Source organism: Chroicocephalus ridibundus, chromosome 17 (genome assembly GCF_963924245.1).
Source record: "Chroicocephalus ridibundus chromosome 17, bChrRid1.1, whole genome shotgun sequence".
Classification (NCBI taxonomy): domain Eukaryota; kingdom Metazoa; phylum Chordata; class Aves; order Charadriiformes; family Laridae; genus Chroicocephalus; species Chroicocephalus ridibundus.
This window is the reverse complement of record NC_086300.1, coordinates 3818771-3836783: the sequence shown is the minus strand read 5'-3', so window position 1 is coordinate 3836783 and position 18013 is coordinate 3818771. Positions and strand designations below refer to the sequence as shown.

At 54.1% G+C, this 18013-nt stretch overlaps 2 protein-coding genes across 2 annotated transcripts; one reads left to right on the top strand and one right to left on the bottom strand.

Moving 5' to 3' along the window:
* The first annotated feature begins 487 nt into the window (after positions 1-487).
* RAB5C (RAB5C, member RAS oncogene family) lies at positions 488-14211 on the top strand. The gene is made up of 6 exons (XM_063354329.1): positions 488-601; positions 10265-10509; positions 11588-11739; positions 12056-12178; positions 12978-13071; positions 13490-14211. Exons 2-6 carry the CDS (start codon positions 10344-10346, stop codon positions 13603-13605), a joined length of 651 nt encoding a protein of 216 aa, XP_063210399.1. The 5' UTR covers positions 488-601; positions 10265-10343; the 3' UTR covers positions 13606-14211.
* A 2445-nt stretch (positions 14212-16656) lies between these two features.
* On the bottom strand, positions 16657-17471 carry LOC134524360 (heat shock protein beta-11-like). The gene has a single exon (XM_063354328.1). It carries the CDS (start codon positions 17381-17383, stop codon positions 16805-16807), a length of 579 nt encoding a protein of 192 aa, XP_063210398.1. The 5' UTR covers positions 17384-17471; the 3' UTR covers positions 16657-16804.
* Positions 17472-18013: the final 542 nt, after the last annotated feature.

The following is an 18013-nucleotide window of genomic DNA, read 5'->3' as shown; positions in this document are numbered from 1 at the left end:
TCCCCGCCCCCCCCTTGCCCGGGGCAGTGGGCGCTGCACCGGGACCCGCGGGGACGGGGCGGGGGGGGGTAGATTCTGTACGCGGGGCGGGCTCGGGGGCTCGGCGGGGCACTGCGGGGGGTGCCCCGGGGGGTCGCGGCTGCTCCTGCCCGGCCCCGCGGTGCCGGCTCTCCGGTGATGTCGTTCTCCCCCCGCCCCAATGGGAAATAAAGGCTCTATTTTTCCAGCCCCGGCTCCGGGTGAGTCTCTGCCCGCGTCCCCCGCCCCGCCCCGCCCCCTCCGGGCCGCCATCCCCCCACGCCGGTTCCCCCGTTCCCGCAGCCCCGGCGGCTCCCCGTCCCCCCGGACTACAGCTCCCATCGGCCCCTGCGACGGGCGCGCCGCGACGTCACTCCTCCCGGCTCACGTGAGGGGGGCGCGGCCGGGAGGGGGCGGAGCCTCCGCGGGGCGGGGAGCAGCTGATTGACAGGGAGCGCTGCCTGTGGGCGGCGGGCTGGGAGCGGAAGGGGTGGGCGAATCCGGAAGCGGAACGGGTAAAGGCGGAAGTGAGGGCCGGGGCCTGCGAGACTCACCTGCGGCGGGGGGAGCGGCGCTCCGGGCGGTGAGTGGGGCCGGGGGTGGCGGGGCCCTCTCGGCCCGCGGTGGGGCCGGCCCGCGGGGTCGCCGGGCAGGCGGGACTCGGCGCGGCTCGGCGCCGAGCCCTGCCCCGGGCGGTGCCTGGCCTGGGGGCCCGGCTCCTCCGGGCCCGTGCGCCGCAGAGCCGGCGCCCCGGGAGCCCGCCCGGCGGGGGGGATGCGGGGGCAGCCGGGGGCCCCGCGGTGGGAGCGGAGCAGGGCGAGGCTGTCGGGGTGTGGAGCCGAGCAGGGCGGGGAGTGGCGGCCTTCGGGGCTGCCCGAAATAAACCTCCCGGTGCTGGGTCGCGGGCGGGCCGGTCCCGTCGGGGGCCCTGTCGAGGCGGGGGAGCGGCGGAGGGTGGCACCGGTGTGGCCGGGAGCTGTGCTGGCCGGTGAGAGCCACGCGTCAAAGGGGACAATCTCAAGCTGGAGGGGAATGGCGTGTCTGCATCGCGGAGCCGCGGGTTTGAGCCTCCTTCGGGCTGGTTTCCTTCACCGGGAGGGGCTCGCTCGGCAGCGGGTACCGGTGCTGCACTCGGTGTGCTGCGCCCGCCCCGCCGCTGTGTCCCAATGCCTCTGTCCCTCTCGTAGCAATGACTGTGTGACAGTTAAATGCAATTTGGGGAAGGTGTGGCACCTGTAAGGTCAGAAGGGGTGTAATATCTTGTAGCTAGTCAGCTGCCAAAGTGGGAATAGAAACTCTAGAAGCCTGAAAGCCCGGCCAGGTTCCCGAGTAGACAACTGCCTAAATGAAGGATGTGACTTTATCTGCTGAAAATAGCTTCCAGTGGAATGGAGACTATTCTGCATTGCTGCTGGTGACAAACACAGCCCCCGTGTCCCCCGTGGGGTGTCTGTGAAGTGAAATACGTGGTGCTGCAGGCTCTCGAATGAGGCACAAAGTCTAGGAGAAAGTTCTGTAGCTTGTCTGGAAGGAAGTGGGTGTGCTCAGGACCTTCAGTGCCACGGGAGCAGCCACTGCCCGTAAGCTGAGATCTTGTGAAGGCCAATAGTGCAGATGTGAGCGTGAGCAACAGGTTTGTAGTACTAAAGCCTGTGAAAGCTGCTCCAGTCTTATTCTGGTAACGTTCAAGGTGCTGCTAAGACTCCTGTGGGCTGTGAGGAGCTGTGACAGTCACAGTTGCTCTCTGCTGACTGTGACTCTCACTGTAACCGGGTCTGCCAGTGAGACCAAATACAGTGTTGACCCGATCTCAGCTGACCTTTAGCTTGTTGCTTTTGTACGTGGCTGTCGGAGTTCTGACCTTGACTGTTCCCAAGCGCGTAAGGAAATCGGAGGGAAGAGAGTACACCCAGGTACTATTTTAAGTCTTATGTGGAACAACTTGCATCTACTATTCTTAGCTTTTTGTGTGGTGGGTCAACACATATTTGAGCTGCCCTGCTTACAGCATGACATCAATTACGCTTTGCACTAAGTTAGGACTCCTGAGCCGACTCTGAAGGCAGGACTCTGAAGTTTGGTTGAGACCAAAAAAAGAAAGGTACTTCTGATTCATATTGGCTTGACATGCCATGCTGTCTGAGTGAACTTTCTTGGAATATCCCCTTAATCTTCACTACTGCCTTAACTCAAAGAGGGTTTTTTGGGTTTTTTTTCAGCTAACTGGACAATAAGGTGAAAGAACTGTGACTGAAATGGGCGAAGAATTCAGAATAGTGTGTGTGTAGGCAGCTACAAGACAACATTGGTCTTATTGCATCCTTGGAGTGAGGAGAGCAAGTAAAGCACAAGTCTGTAGACACCTGTGAGGTTAAGAAGAGCAGTGCTTAGATTCAGTAAGTAGGTCTCAGTGCTGAAATCATCTCAGACATCTCTTGAGTCTCAACAGTGTGCCCGAACAGTCAACTGCTTTCATAGCAAAAACCTACCTCTAGAGGCAACCTTTCCCTCTAAGATACTATAGGCTAGTGTAGGTGACGCTTGTTTTAAGGTAGGGCCAGGCAGCGTAGGTCCCTTGAGGGCAGCTACTTACATCCCTTCGGGTGAGGGAGCAACACAGGCAAGACGAAATGGGGCTGCTGAAGATGGGTTTCAGTTACCAGAGAGCAGTAAGGGGAAGGCTAGCTTGATGTGTGGCTGTGAATATAGGAAAATAAAACATTTGACTAGTTATGCTGTGAACAGAGTTGGGTTTAGGTCCACTTGAGAAACCAATAATGGATTGGGCAGTGTCTGGAACAAAACTGTCCAGTCATGTATTCATACTTGGTGTGCTTGGCCAAATTTAATGGTTGGGATGAGAAGTGGGACTGTCTCCGTCACAGCAAAGCTCTTCTGCATCTAAAGAGGGGTCAGCTCTAGAATTGCTCTAGGCCTGGCTAGCCATTAACTCTTGATCCTAACTTCTTAAGCCGCTGCGTGTTTAGCAGAGAGGTGGTCGTGGCATCTCCCTGCAAAGTGTGTGTGGGGGGAAGAATGCCAAGTACTTCCAGACACAGGAAATGAAATGGGAACGCTTCTAATGAAGTGGGTGTAGCCCAAAGTATTTCGGTCAGCGTACTTAAAAGAGTAGAATGTAGAAATGTCGGAGTCAGCTGTTTTCTTCCCTTGGGGTATGAAGTTTGAAGTCCTCTTATGCAAGTTCTGTGAAGTTGTCAGGAGTAACGCTCCGCATGCTAGGCAGGAACAACGAACCTTCCTGCAAGTGACAGTATCGGGGAAGAATAAAGCTTCGTGTAAATGCTAAAAGGAACGCTTTCCTCCCCTGGAGCACGGGAATGAGCTGCTGGAGTAGTTCTACATAAACAGATAAGAAAAGACTGATTTTCATGTTTGCTTTTATTTGGTAGAGCTCCAAATAAGGAGCTGCCAGAGGCAAGAGATCTTTGTGCTGTCTGGAAAAGATATTATGAAGGTCACTGATTCTTTTGCAGTGAAGATAGCAATTTTCTGCTTTGCGTTGTTAATGATCTTGCCTTCTTGTTCACAGAATAGTAGGTGCTGTCTAAAGGCACTTGTTGCTGGATTTCTGGTCAAAATTAAGCTGAGCGGTGGACAATATCCAGAACAGGAGTTAAAAGAACCTTGCCTGCAGAATTAAAAACTTGATGCTTTTGTTCAATTTGTAGTTGGTCCAGACTGCACTCATGAGTCACTCCTTCAGCCCAGCTGTGCCTCATCTCCTGTGAAACAGGACTAAGTTTTTGCAGTATCAAGGATAACTATGAGTAGGTAAGACCTCCAAGAGGGAGTTAATGTGGGGAGAGGGAATATGGAAACTTTGCTCCAGACAGCTGGTGAGAAGGTAACGTGAAATGAAGGTGAACTCATCCATGGCAGTGTGTTGCTGCAATTCGTGCCTTGATAACGCTTGGTAAAAGCTGTCACTTCTCGTTCCGTTCTTTTTAAAGCAATCTTTGCAAGTGCATTGTCTCCATAGCTTAGCAAAGTGGAGCTTGACCGAAGCAGTGCTGACAGCTTGCGTTCATGGGTCTTCCATCGCTCGGATTTGGTGTGAGTTCACTTGCTGCCGTGGGTCAACGCAATGAGGGGTTCAGCGGTCGCTTAGAACCTGAGGTCTGGTGTAACGCCTGGCGCTTTCCTGACACACGAGGACCAGGCAGAAGCACCATGCCTCAGCCTGCCCTCACTGCAAGTTTCTCTGTTCAGCTGCGGTGATCTAATAGGACACTAACTGCAGCTTTAAAAGCAATTAGTCACGCTATTTGGCAGAATTAAAACCCCCACTGGATTAGGCATGGAACTTCCTTGTGCTGCCAGTGTGACCAACATGGTAATAACTCTTGTTGCTGATACCTAGTCAACTGTCTTTAAGTATTAAAAAAACTGTAGCTCCAAGGCGGCATCAGTAAGTGTAATGTCTTTTTGCCTCCTGAGGGGTTTTTGTGATTTCCTGGTAAAGGATAACCACTTAAACCTAGGAAATCCTTCTGCGGGGGTGTGGATGGGGTTTGACTGGCTAGCAGAAGGCTTGAGGGAGCTCGATAACACGCTTTGACCAAAGTACTGTGCTTCTTGACTCAGTCGTGCAGGCTGTGATCTTTGCCTCATCTTCCAAAGAGTCGGATCGGCTTTGTAGGATGCGCGGGTGTTCCTGGCTTCAGAGTTTCGTAAGAGTTTTTAGAGGTGACTCGCCTGGTTCAAGCAGATGACGTCTAGCAAGTGAGACTGTCTCAAACCGAGCAGTAGCATTCTGTCCATGATGATGGGTTCTGCGTGGATCTGTGTGTCAGACGGTCTTGTTCCAGTACGGTGCTGCCTGTTTAGGTCGGATCTTCAATTTGGCCACTTGTGCTCAGCACCGAGCAGCAACCTGGCAGTAGGGCCTCACACACGGGGCCCTGAGAAGTAGCAGAAACTTGGCCTTTTCATCACGATTTCTTCTCTTGGGTTTTGTCTTGCCCTGAAGGCTTTGGCTCTGTTTCACTGTGCTTGGCAACTGTCCTTCATAAGGCCAGGCTTCAGCTTGCGTGGTGGAGCCATGGGAAGGTCTCTGCTGGCTCGGCCCTGGGTTGCCCGGCTGGGGGTAGCTGTGTTGTACCATCCTGCGAGCTCATCCATGCTGGATTGACTGGTAACTGCAGGGTAGTGGCCTTGAAATCTCTGATAGAATTGTTTTTGAAAAGCTGTTTTGAAAAACAGCCGGCTGCTGGGGCTGCTTTGGAGGCCGTGGCTCTGCAGATGTCAGGGAACAGATGCCAGTATTAAAAACATGACAAGGAGCTGGTATTACAGATCCTACTATACTTTTTTAGGGCTCTAGCTACCAACAAAAAGTGATTTAATTCTTTGCCAGTGTAAATCCTATTTACCTCTAAATTAAAATGAGTGTGCCCAAGTCTTTGGGAGGCTTGGGCATGAAGGGTCTACAGAGAAGTTGTGGCTTCTTGTAACAACCGTAACAGTACTTCTGAAACAGCTTTCTGAGATGATTTAGGGCTGTGAATCTACATTTTAAGGCCGTAGCGCAGCTCCTGACGACTGCAATGACTACTTCCCCTGTTTAGAGCTGTTCTGGGAGTTCTGGATTATAGCCTTACTGATCAAGAGACGAAGTGTTCTTTGTTTGTGGAGGGAAGGGTGTGTTCTCTGTAGAGAGATGAAGGATTACAATTGATCAGAGTTTATGGGGCTGGGGGACTGAGGTCTGTACTTCAGGTCTGTTTCCTGGTTCATCTCCTGGGTAAGAGCTGGATCTGTTATTCCTTCCTCTGCAGCACGGACCCTACTGCAGTAAGGCTTTGGAAGTTTGTTCTTCTTCATTGTATTATTGTGTTGGAAAAATCAGGTTGATGTTCCAGGTGGGGGCTAGTGGAGTCTGTGTGTTGCTCTGGTGGGTCCCACGCTTGCTGCTGGTCCTGCTGGTGGAAGTTGCTTGTGACTCTGGGTCCCGAATCTGGCTTGCCAGTTCTGGGTGGGAGCAAGGTAGCACCAAGCTTCCTGCTGGCGGTGGCTCGCTGCCCATTCGGTGTTAGGTGAAGCTAAACCACTCCGTAACTTCAGGGGTGGCTTTGCCAAGAAATTCATGTAACGCTGTCAGCTATTTAACAAGATAAATACTTCACTGGGGCTTTTGTCTTGAGTATTTTGACTCTAAGCCAGCAAATCCCCGGTGAAATGGTTTCTTGCATAGCTGAGAGCAAAAGCAGTCCTCTTGGGTAACGAGATTCTTCGGGACTGGGTTTCTAAATATCGCCAGCTTTCAGTGTAGTCCTCACTACTGGGTGAACACAGGGCAAAAATATCAGATTCTGTAACTTCTGCCACCTTAAACTATCAGCTTCCCTGCAGCAGGGAGTCTTGTAAAGCGTTTTTCATACGGGGTTAACATGGGGATCTGACAGTCATCGCCCTGCGGAGATTGGGGTGGTTGTACTGGGTTGATTTGTTTGAAATGAACACTTTTGTTCTTTTTGAGCATTCTAGTGGCTCCAGAGAACTTCCTTGCTCTAGATAGGCAGGGAATGCAGCAGCGCTGGCATGCCCTTTCTCACGTAGGGCACTCAAATTCTTGAATTCAATATTCATGGGAGTGTACGAGCCCCTACAACAAATCCTGGGAAGTGGGCGAGGTGTTGAGGAGCACAGACCTAGAGAGCTTGGCCGTTGCACAGCATCGGGCATTGAAACTTATCTTTGATTTCAAAGCAAGAAAGAGACTGTTCTAAGACTTTACAGTTAAAAAACCGGTACTTTTGCCTGCGTGATGCAGAGCTCCCGTGTGTGCTTCAGTAAGCAGGAGGCGGGCAGGGCCCATAAACAAACCAGCACGTACCTTTTTATGGGTCTTGTGACATCACAAGCTGCTGAGTTTAGCTAGTTAGAAGAAGCTAGCATGAAAATTAATACTTGTTAATCTTGATTACGTGCGTACCCTATCATATCCTTCCTTCTCATGGTCTTGACTTCTTGAATTAGTGTGGCAAGTGGCAACTTCAGCTGCTTTTGCTTGTCTGTGCGGCATTGCTGTTGTTATTTCGGTCAGTCTGACCCGTGGCTCGAGTGTCCGTGTTCTCACAGGAGCAGGTAGGGCTGCATGCCCGGTCTCCCCTGCTGGAAGAGGGGATGAGCAGCCTGCCTGGGCATCACGGATGGCTTCATCCAGCATGGAGCACTCCCCGCTTCTCAGACCAGTACTCACTGAGCGGGGTGGGCTGATCTAGCACAGATCCAGGCTGTGTGGTCTACTGGCTGGTACTTCTGCAGTCAGCAGAGTGGAGTTCTGTTTCTGGAAGGAATGTAGAAATCCTCAAAGATGTTGGCATTAGCAAAAACTGACCCTCCTGCAATGGAGTGTTCTTGCCATCTACAGCTTTGGTAGTCACTCATTCAATTGTTTGGTCATCAGCAGAAATGCTGAGTGGGTCATTCTGGTCTTGTGTACGTCCTTAGCCCGAGACCCTCGGGGAGATGGCTGCAGTTAGGGTCATCGGAACTGCATAAACTCCACCCAGTCATCCTAAAGATGTGGCAGCTTCTCGGGTGATCATGTAGTCCTGCAGCCAAACTTCAAACCATCTTTAGATGATCATCAGGTTCTCTGTAATTGAGTGGTCAAAGGCTCTAGCTGCTCGACTGCTTGCTGTGATCAGTAGCTCTCCATGATGAGCTGGACATACAGACATGCTTGCTTAATTCTGTTTGAGTTCCTGTAGCACAACCAGATGGCAAAATGAATGGAGATCTGTGAAATATAGGTCAGGCTAAGACTTGAGGATGTCAACAGGCTCATTTCCTTGTTTTGCTCTGGGAATCACCCCTATCATATTTCAGGAGGTCATAACTCAGGAGAGGCATGATTCACGTGGCGTTTAATGTGCAGAGTGTTGGTCTGAAACAGTGACAGAGCTTACGGATTGCTGATAGACTGCCCTGGTAAATGAATACAAGGTTAAACAAGCAAAAGCCGTTCCCTTGCAAACTCTGGTTAGAGGAGAAACTCTAAAAGGTGGAAACCTTTTCAGGCTGATAGCGATGTAGAGCTCCTGATGTGCCCCTCGAACCTGGGGGTAACCAAGCCGCTCCTGGCCAGAGCGGCAAAATGCTCCTTCCTCACAGTCCAGCAAAAGAAGTTGCTGATTTGCTTCCTATCAAGCTTGCTCATCCTGTCAAACCAGCGTTTGTCCTTCCTCGGAAGAGGCGGTGGGGATCTGACAGTGTTACTGGCCTTTGCAAGGACCTGGCTCTGAACTGCAGTTTCGTCACTGACTTAACCCCAAGACTGGACAGGCAGCTCGAATCAACGGCTTCTTCACAGCTCAGGCTGCTGAAACATCTCACTGCGCTGAAGTTACTCCTCGTGGGTTCTTTCCTACCCGCCAGCTTCAGTGAACGGTCCGGGCTTAACAGTAGGTTTTCTGACTTGGCTCCTCATCACAGCAACTCGAGGCTGAATGTCTCTGTTAGGTCAGAGTGTGCTGAAGTGCTTCTGTGTTTTGAAAACTGAAGAGGTTCTGCAGCCGCGGACACTCGCGTCCCTCCAGTGGTTCTGCAGCTGCGGACACTCGCGTCCCTCCAGTGGTTCTGCAGCCGCGGACACTCGCGTCCCTCCAGTTAAGCGCTCAGGCTGAAATGGCTGTGGGTTTCCTATCAAACTATAGAATTGAATTGAGACCTGAGACATAGTTATAAGTGGTCTCACAGCACTCACAGCTGGACAGGCTTTGCTCTGCAAAGCTGCTGTTTGAAACTCTTCTTTTGAAACTCTTCCTCTCTATTGAGGCAGGCCTGAGCCTTGTTCACAGCATGCACTGCTCCAGTTCGGACCCAGTTTAACTTGCTTTAAGCTGCTTATTCGTAGGAATCTGGTAGTTGCTGGGTAAATGCTGGGTGTACTCTGAGCATACCCAGAGTTTTCTTGGGGGTGCAGGCAGAGAAATCGGCTTTGGGTTTTGGGTTTTTTTTTTTTGACAGTTGTCTCTGTCAGCGAGAAGCTTGGGTTACGAAGGGAAAGTGGTGATACAGAGCAGATGCAATCAGTTGTAGCATTTGTCATTGACAGGAAGTGGGAGTTGTGATGAGAACAGGAAATATGCCTAAATCTGTATAACTGTGCGCTCTGAAAGCGCTCCTGTTCTCTGCTGCGTGCAGTTGAGGAATGGTTAGGAAGGCACTGAGACTTGTGGTTAACGATGGATGTAAGATGGCTTGTCTTGCTGCTCTCACCACGGTTTTGTGCTTCTACACAGCTCTGGAGCTTTGGGGCTGGGGAGGTGGGATGGCAGTTCTGGTCATGGGTGATGCCTGTTTGTGCCGCTCAGCACAGCTGGATTTGAACAGCCTTCTCAAAGAATGTGGCCAGTAGCCTGGTGGCCTGCAATGGTGTGGGATAAGGGCAGTAAGGCAGTTGGGATGGGGTGTGGGAAGCGTTCGGTGTTGCCTGTTCCTTTGGACTGAGCTGTGGAGTCCCTCGTTGGGTGGTAAGGAGCCGTTTGCAGCAGGGATGGGGAGTAGCTGCTGGCAGCCTCTGCCCAGAGAGGGGCTGCTACCAGATGACTTCCCTCTGGCAGGCCGCGTGCGTAGCAATCCAAAGGCCTTCTTCAGGACTGCGCTGAGGTGCAGCCTTTAATGGCTTTGTGTGAATGCCTCTAAACTAACAGGCTCAATATAGAAACTCCCTTTGTCTGAGTGCCTTGTGATCTGAGGGACTGACATGCAGAACCGCTCCCCGTAATGGCTTACGTGTGGCACTTGAATATCTCCGTGCTGCATTGATAGTCCCAAGTTGCTGCCTTGTGAACTCAGAGAGGAGGAGGGAGCTAAAGGTCAGCCTCAGTTACCTCCATGAACTGCGTAATTGTTGTTTTAATAGCCGAAGCTCTAATAACACCGGTTGGCGTGCTGGCTGTTCTTTACCTGCCTCACCCTAGCAAGGTGTGTGTAACTTCTACAGTGGAAGTGCTGGAGGGCCCGCTGGTGGGGAGGCAAGCTTGTGTCACCAATACCCCTTCTCCGGGGAGGCTCAGGAGACTTCAGATGCTGCTCCAGGAGCTGCTGACTGACGGAACCTGCCCGATAGTGTTGTGGTGCATGTGGTGGATAACTTTCCACCGTGGGAAGGAGTCACCACCTGCCTGTGCTGATGGTGGTTGCAGATCAAACCCACCCTCTAGAACTGGTATGGCTGGTCCACGAGTGTGTCACTAACTCTGACCTCCTCTTCCAGTTGCAACCTGCCTCCAGGTGGATCCCAGCGCAGAGCCTGCAGCATCCTTACCTCTTGGCACTCCTGCACTTAGGCCACGATGGCAGGTCGAGGTGGAGCTGCTCGACCGAATGGACCAGCTGCTGGAAACAAAATCTGCCAGTTTAAACTTGTTCTCTTGGGAGAATCGGCAGTGGGGAAGTCCAGCCTCGTCCTGCGCTTCGTGAAGGGGCAGTTCCACGAGTACCAGGAGAGCACGATTGGAGGTGAGTGCCAACTCCAGATGCCTGTGGCGGCAAGATGCCAACCTCGCTAATGCAGTCTGGGGGTATCAGAAGTAATAAAGGCTATCTCAGTCTGGTCTGGGGTTTTTGCTATAAATAGTCGAGCAGCTAACGCGTTAACTCCTGGTTTACAACTTGTTTGTTGGTGTGAAGATCAGCGCAGCAGAGAATAATGCTATGGCAACCGTGCGCGCTGCCTCTAAGGCGTCGTCACTTCCAGTGCTTGAATTCCTGCTTGTAATTAGAACTGAAGCCTTCAGCTTGGTTTATAGCCCTTAATTATCTTTTCAGACCATGACCTGGGATTTTGGTGCTGTTTCTAGCCCGATACTGTTAACTACTTCCACAGCTCTTTCAGGTCTAGTAGTTCTTGAGCTTGAAGTCATTAGCACAGTGTTACCAATCAAAGGTCAGTCGGCACCCAGGTCTCTGGGCATTAATATTAGGTGTGTACTGAGAAAAGGCTTGATTTGTCCCCATAGTAACCCATGCGGAGTTAGTATAGCTGTAATTATAACTTATGGGCAAGTAGGGCCTAATGCTGTGCTGCAGAGGGCCATGTGGGCGCTCTGCTGTTCTGCTTCGGTCTGTATCCAAGGCCGGTTGCCTTTATCCTAGTCGTAACGCATGGCATTATACTCGCTGGAACAAGAAAATAACCAGTTACTAAATTGGGGAGTGCAGGGTAACTGGGCTGACTCCAGCGCTTTGGCACTGGGTGCTCCCCAAAGCGGATCCCGGCGATCTGGGGGATCTGTGTGATCTGGGGGAGGAGGCCGCTGGGGCAGGGACCGGCAGCGCTGCCGCTCCGGTGGCCGTCTGCTGCCCGGGCTCTCAAGGCCACCTTCCTGTCCGCTGTGCGGTGGCTCTTGGGTTCCTGTGTGCAATGATGCTTGATGATACAGCAGAGCTGTGACTTCCCCGGCAAGTGGCACCGCGCTAGCCCCCGTCGGGGGCTTCTCCTCGCTCCCGTGCAAAAGCAGCACTGCTCGGAGCTCCTGGCGCTCGCTGCAGGGGCTCTCCAGCTGGAGGTAAGGCAAACATGTGCCTTCTCTTCCAGCTGCCTTCCTAACACAGACAGTCTGTCTGGATGACACAACGGTGAAGTTTGAAATATGGGATACAGCGGGACAGGAGCGGTATCACAGCCTGGCACCAATGTATTACCGAGGGGCCCAGGCAGCCATTGTTGTCTACGACATCACTAACACAGTGAGTACTGCGTGGGGCTGAGCGTTTACCGGGGAGGAGGCGTCCGCGCTTGCGGCTGGTGCTTCTCGGTTCCCTGGGAGAGTGTCTGGGTTCAGAGTCCCCGCAGGCAGGCGTCTGCGGGGACTGAGTTTCTTGAAAACTGCTAATGGCCTCTTCCTCAGTTCTGACCAAGGCTGTCTAAGCTGATAAAGGATCCTGCTACAAAGTGCTGTAGAGGCAGAACACTTCTTCCAGGAAAGACTTGTTCTAATCATATCTTCACTGTGGATTAATAAGAGGCTGCCCTTCCTGACTGCTGCCTCCTGTTTGCTTCCAGGACACATTTGTACGAGCCAAGAACTGGGTGAAAGAGTTGCAGAGGCAGGCTAGCCCCAATATTGTAATTGCACTAGCGGGAAACAAGGCAGACCTTGCTACCAAGAGAGCTGTGGACTTCCAGGTGAGTGGGAATCCAGATCAGTTGTTACCTGAGCAAGTCAGGGAAGCAGCTTTTTTGCTTAAGTGGGGGGAAACGGTGACTGCGTGCAAAAGGCTTTGAGGGAGAGCGGAAGTCAAGATTGACGCTGCTGAGGACCCCGGGATGCCTCGCAGAGGGAATTGTGGCCTGCCTTTCCCATGCACTCCTTCTGCAGCACTTCTAGCTCTTGTTGGTAACAATTGCGATGAACGTGGAGAATAAGGCCCACAGAGCACAAGCTCCTGTCTGCAGTCTTTTCTGGTGCCTTGCTCATCTGGGGCTGTCTTCAGCAGTGTACGAAACGGCGTCTTTTAGACACAAGACACATGAAGAATCATTCCCAGCTTGTTCTCTGCTCTTCGCAGCTCTTACCTTGTCTCAGACAGGCTTTCAAGGAGAAGCTCTTATCTCAGACCTCTGCACGGGATTGCTGGTGGCGCACTTACAGCGTGCGTTGCTCTCCCAGCTAACCAAAGTACAAGGCGCTGTGCCGCTCGGGACACGCTGTGTCTATATTTGGCTCACAAACAGTCTGTGCTGCTGTACCCCAGCCCTGCTGCTGGGACACCAGCCGTGCGGCGCTGTCAGTGGAGCATGTCTCCCTGCTGCGCTGGCCAGGCAGGGTCAGGGACTGGCGGGGGAGAGGCGGGGGGAGGATGTCTGCCCTGGGGTGGGACAGGGTTTCTTCGGTGTTTAGCGAGCCAGCAAGTGAAGCGCGTGAAGGCTGCTTGGGCCTCCCTTTGGCAGGATGCCGTTACCACTCTCACGTGATTGTTTGTAGGATGCACAAACATATGCAGATGACAACAGCTTGCTGTTCATGGAGACGTCGGCAAAGACAGCGATGAATGTGAATGAAATCTTCATGGCAATAGGTAACAGCCTGCGTGCAGAAGGATGGCTGGAGCGGTTCTGAGCACCAGCAGGGCAGCCCACTGGAAACCCTGGGAGCTCCCGTGTCAGCCAGGGTCTGGGAGCTCTTTCTGGAGCCCGTGACCGTTGGCTATGGTTCTGTGAACAGTCGCTCCCTGAGGGTTTGGAGCCTTTGCCTTGCAAAGCCTGTTTCCCCCTCTCCCTATCCCGGGGTGGTGAGTGAGGAAGGAGCGGGATTGGTGACAGCCAGGACTAGAAGTGGGGTGGTTTGCTGTACTCGTGCTGCCAGCAGTGCCCGGTCCCGAACACCCGAAGAGGTGAGGGCTTGGGGCAGAGCAGGGCCGAGCCCAGCTTGTGGGCTGCGGTGGGGAGGAGGTTGGCCTCTGTAGCGGAGCCCACTGACATCTTGTCTCTTTCTAGCCAAGAAACTGCCAAAAAATGAACCCCAGAACGCTCCTGGTGGCCCAGGTAGGAATCGGGTGGTTGACCTTCAGGAGAGCAGTCAGCCGAGCAGGAGCCAGTGCTGCAGCAATTGAGCACCCGTTCCCGCCTGACGGAGCCCTCGAATGACGTGACTGGAATCCACGCTAACAATCGCACTTACCGTAGAGCGGCTGCTGCCGGTGGCTGCTGTGATTTCTCCATCCCTTTCTGATCATAGGCTGGAGGGAGTTCTTCCACCTGCACCTTTCTGTACAAATACTAATTCAATTCTAAGTCTTAAGTCACTTTTTTAATATATGAACTTCTGCTCTTCCCTCTTCCTGGTGGTGGTGGATGCGCGACCTGGTGTCTGCCCAGCCAGCCCATCCCTTCCCACGGGTGAGGCCAGCAGCACCCAGGTCCCACGTACTGTAGTTCACTATTGGAAACAAAGGGATATTGAGACTAGACGACCTGGGTTTAAAATTACCCGTCTGTAAAAGCTAAGGCTAATCCCAGTACGATATGCCTAGAACAACCACTAAACTGTAGCATTATAGTGACAAACTCTGGCTTTTCAGCCACTTTATTGACCAAATCACTTACGAGTATTCTGGGGTGGGGCAGAGGGAAGCAAAACTGGTTTCTTCTGTATTTTGTATTGTATGTTTCTTCATGTAACCAATCAGTATCTTGTCAATATAGTACATACAACTAGCTGCCTGTTGTCTTTATTTGTGTTGGACTCTAGCATGCCAACTCTTTTATTTTTTTTTTCTATCTCCGGTTCTGTCGTAATGCACTAATCCTGTTGCAACTTTTGCAAAAAAAATCTTGTATAGAAAAATTGTCCTTTTTCTTTTTTTTTTTTTTTTGATGGTTGTGATGCCACTAATGTTGTTAACCCTACTCTGGTGTGAATACACATGGTTTACTGATGTACAGAGGTGGGGTGGGGGAAACCTCGGCTAACTTGTCAGTGGAAACAATATGTATTGCAAAAGCCTGTAATTCCACAAAAGTATGAAGGGAGGTATTAAAACGGCTTCTGTTGCCAGACTCTAACTGATGTTGGCTGCTGCCTAGTGCCTAATGCAATGTCTTATGCATACTGGTATTTAAGAGGAACTGTCAACTTAGTCTTCATCACAAACTCCAGTTTTGTGTGATTAAAACGAAAAAAAAAAAAATTTTTATAAACCTATCATAATCAACAATGTTCATGTTTCTTAATCAGCTCAAACCAGACGGGGAGCGGACCAGAACAGAGCAGTTGTGCTGGAAGGCTGAGCTGGGCCGGGCAGGACACCCGGCTCTTCGGTAGGGCTGCGTTTCTGCCCCGGGGAAGGAGGAACTCGGGCTGCTGCCCTCGGACCTCTGCAGCCCCCCCGCTACCCCCCGGGCTCCCTCCAGGGGCAGGAGCTCCCTCTGGCCAGGCTGCAGGTGGCTGGGTAAGCTGGTGGGGTGCTGCGCCGTGGCACGCGAGGAACTTTGAGGTGAACAGCGGGGGGAATTTTTAATTATCTAATACTTTTAGGGAAACCGTTTACAGCTCAAGCAGGGAAGAGGTGGGGGGGGGGGGGGGGAGCATGGCAGCGGGGCAGGCTTAGGAATTCTGTGCTCAGGTGTTGATGAATGGAGTGGCTCTGTCCCGGGAGGAGGATGGCTTTGAAAGGCGCTGCTCTCCTGGGGCTGCCGCGTGGACTCAGCTCCTCACACCCGGGCTGAGACCTGGAGTCGATGTGGGAAGCGGAGCAGCCCCTTGCAGCCCTGCTGATGGTGCGTGCGCTGCTGGGCCAGCGCCAGGCGTGTTGGCAGAGCCTGAAGGTTGGGATGCGTGTGAACCCCCTGCCTCTCCCCAGCGCGTGCCGCTGCTGGAGCTCTGCGGGCGGCGCAGCCGCAGTCACTGCGTCACCGGCCCCGGGCTTGCGGTCTTGGGGCTCTGAAAGCTCCGCTGGGTACCTGCCAATAAAGTTGTCTGTGTGAACAGCCTTGGCTCATGTGGGCTTCATCCTCTGTCTGAGGCCTTGGTGCCTCTTGCTCGTGCTGGATTTCCTTAAAATCCTGGAAGCAAGAAGGGTCTGGAGCGACTCAGTGACTGAGTTCTTGCTGCCTCCGGCGGCCTCAAATGGGTTTCATTCGTCTGGTGCTGTGGGTGCTGCTTGGTTCCATCCCCTGCTCATCTGCCTGAGGAGCGCAGGATCCCTGCAGGACGTCTGAGGCCTCAGCACTTCCACTGCGGTTGGGACTGATGCTGCCCGTTTCCCAGGCAGCGCGAGATGGATCTGTTGGAGAAGGGCTTCCCTACTCCCAACTCTTGTGACCATAGCATGAGGTGCTGTTGCCATCTGCTGGCTTCTGATACTCGGTTCCTGGGTGACAGGGCTTCATTTCAGGGTCTCCCTCTCTGTGCGGGAGCCTGTGACGCTCTGAGCAGTGTCTTGCTGCTGCCTGAGCCCGTGCAGTTCGGCTGTGGGGACGCGGTCGGGGCTGGGGACGTGCTGCCGGGGCATGTGGCAGAGCTCCCTGGAGCGGAGCCTCCTCGCTGCCGGCACCTTGCTGCCATGGGGAAGGGCTGGCTGAGCTCAGAGCAGCTTTGACACAAGCAGGCGTTGCTGCCTGCATACCTGCTGCCTGCCTGGGCCTGAGTGTGGGTGTTTGTGGTGTTACACACCGGGCCTGAGATGGGCTTCCCCCTCCCTGCGCCTGGGAGCCCAGAGAGGGCTCCAGTAGCCCCTTTCCTAGCTCATTGTGGGACAGTGTGGCTACAGCAGGGGCACCCTGCACCCAGCCAGACCCCCCAGCATGGCCATCTTCCCATTCCATGGCATTGGCCAGGGAGCGAGAGGCTGTGGAGCCGGTGCAGATGCTGACAGCAGCACGAGGAGGGAGTGAAGGCGGCCCCAGCCTGCCTGTTCCCTGGGTGAGCTGGTGAGTGGGGCCGCTCCTGCCCCCTTGGGAGCTTCCCGCATCCCCCCACCCCAAGCGGCACCCTCTCACAGATCCCTTCCCTCTCTCTGGGTCTGCTGTCGGCCCTGGTTTGTGCTGCCCTGGGGCACCAAGAGAGGCTCTTCCCTCTCTGTGCATCCACCTCCCCTGGCATCAAGAGCTGGGACCAGGTCCCAGCCTCCCCTTCAATCAACACCAAGAGAACACAAGCAGGATCTATGCAAAAGGATTTTTATTGGATACAAAAGCATTCCAGTATAGCGAAAAAAATGACATCATTGCTGAGGGAGCTTGTCCGGGCTAAAACCCGAGACTCGCTGCTGACTGCTCCGGTCCTGCCGCAGGCTGTCGGTTCCTCTCCCATTACATCTGGGCTTTCTTGGTGGCTCCATCCTCAGAGGCTGGTCCGGGCTGTGGGGCTGCAGGGCTGACCTGGATGGGCACGTTCCTCTCCGAGGAAGCCGGCAGGGCCAGCCGGGGGGCCTCGATGCGCAGCTGCCCTTCCTTGGACAGGGAGCACGTCAGCGCCTCGGCGTCCACCTCCTCGGGCACGTCCCACTCCCGCTTCAGCACCTCGTACTTGTAGGAGAAGGAGCCCTTCTCGTCCGTGTTCTGCGTCTCCTTCTGCCCCACCAGCACCACCTTCCTGCCCACCACCTTCACCGACAGCTCCTCGGGGGCAAAGTTCTTCACGTCCTGGCAGATGGAGAAGCCCTCCCCGGAGCCCTGGGTCAGGCTGGTGCTGGGGGCTCGTTCCAGGGCGGCGGCTCCTTGGCTGGTCAGGAGCTGCTCGAAGCTGCTCATGAACTCCCGCGCTTTCTCCATCTCCTGCTGCAGCTCGGTGAAGATGGTCTCCGCATGCGGCCAGAGGGTCCTCACCGTGCCCAGCCGGCTGGCCAGGGAGCTGGAGGCGAATGGTGCGAGGTGCATTCGGCAAAGCATCTCTGGTGCTGGTGCTTCTGGTGCTGGTGCTTCTGGTTCTGCTTCTCGTCTGTCCCCTCCTGGGAGCGCTCTGTCCCTCCGCCGCTGACCGGCGGCTTTTATTGCCGTTACCGGGAGGCGGGGCCCGGCCCCGCACATGACGTCACCCCCCGGGAGAAGGGCTCAGCTCTTTCCAGCCCGTTCCAGCTCATTCTTGTCGCTGGGGCGGGAGGGGCGGCCCCCGCTGCCGTCGCACCCCGCATACCTTCGCCCTTAGTCTCGCAGCTCCGCTCCCGTGGCTTATAATTAGCAGCATCACCTCAGCCCCCGGCCGGGATGCCTGAGCCGCCCCTGCCAAAAATCTCTGCCCTTTCTACTTCCCAGGCAGGGCGCGGGGCTGGGCTCCTCTCCTCTCTGCCTTCCCCCCCCCCAGCTCCTCGCCTGTGGCCCGCTCCCCACCGTCTGCAGGCAGGGGAGCCCCTCCGCCCCTCGCCCCATTTGCAGGACCCACATCTCACCCCCAGGTGAGACCAGAAACCAGCCCAGGGGGTTGTCAAGGGGCCGGGACAGGATAAGGGCAGCCCCTGGGGGCAGGGGGGGACCTAGAAAGTGCGAGAGGCATCTGGCAGTGGGTGACGTAAGAACACGCTG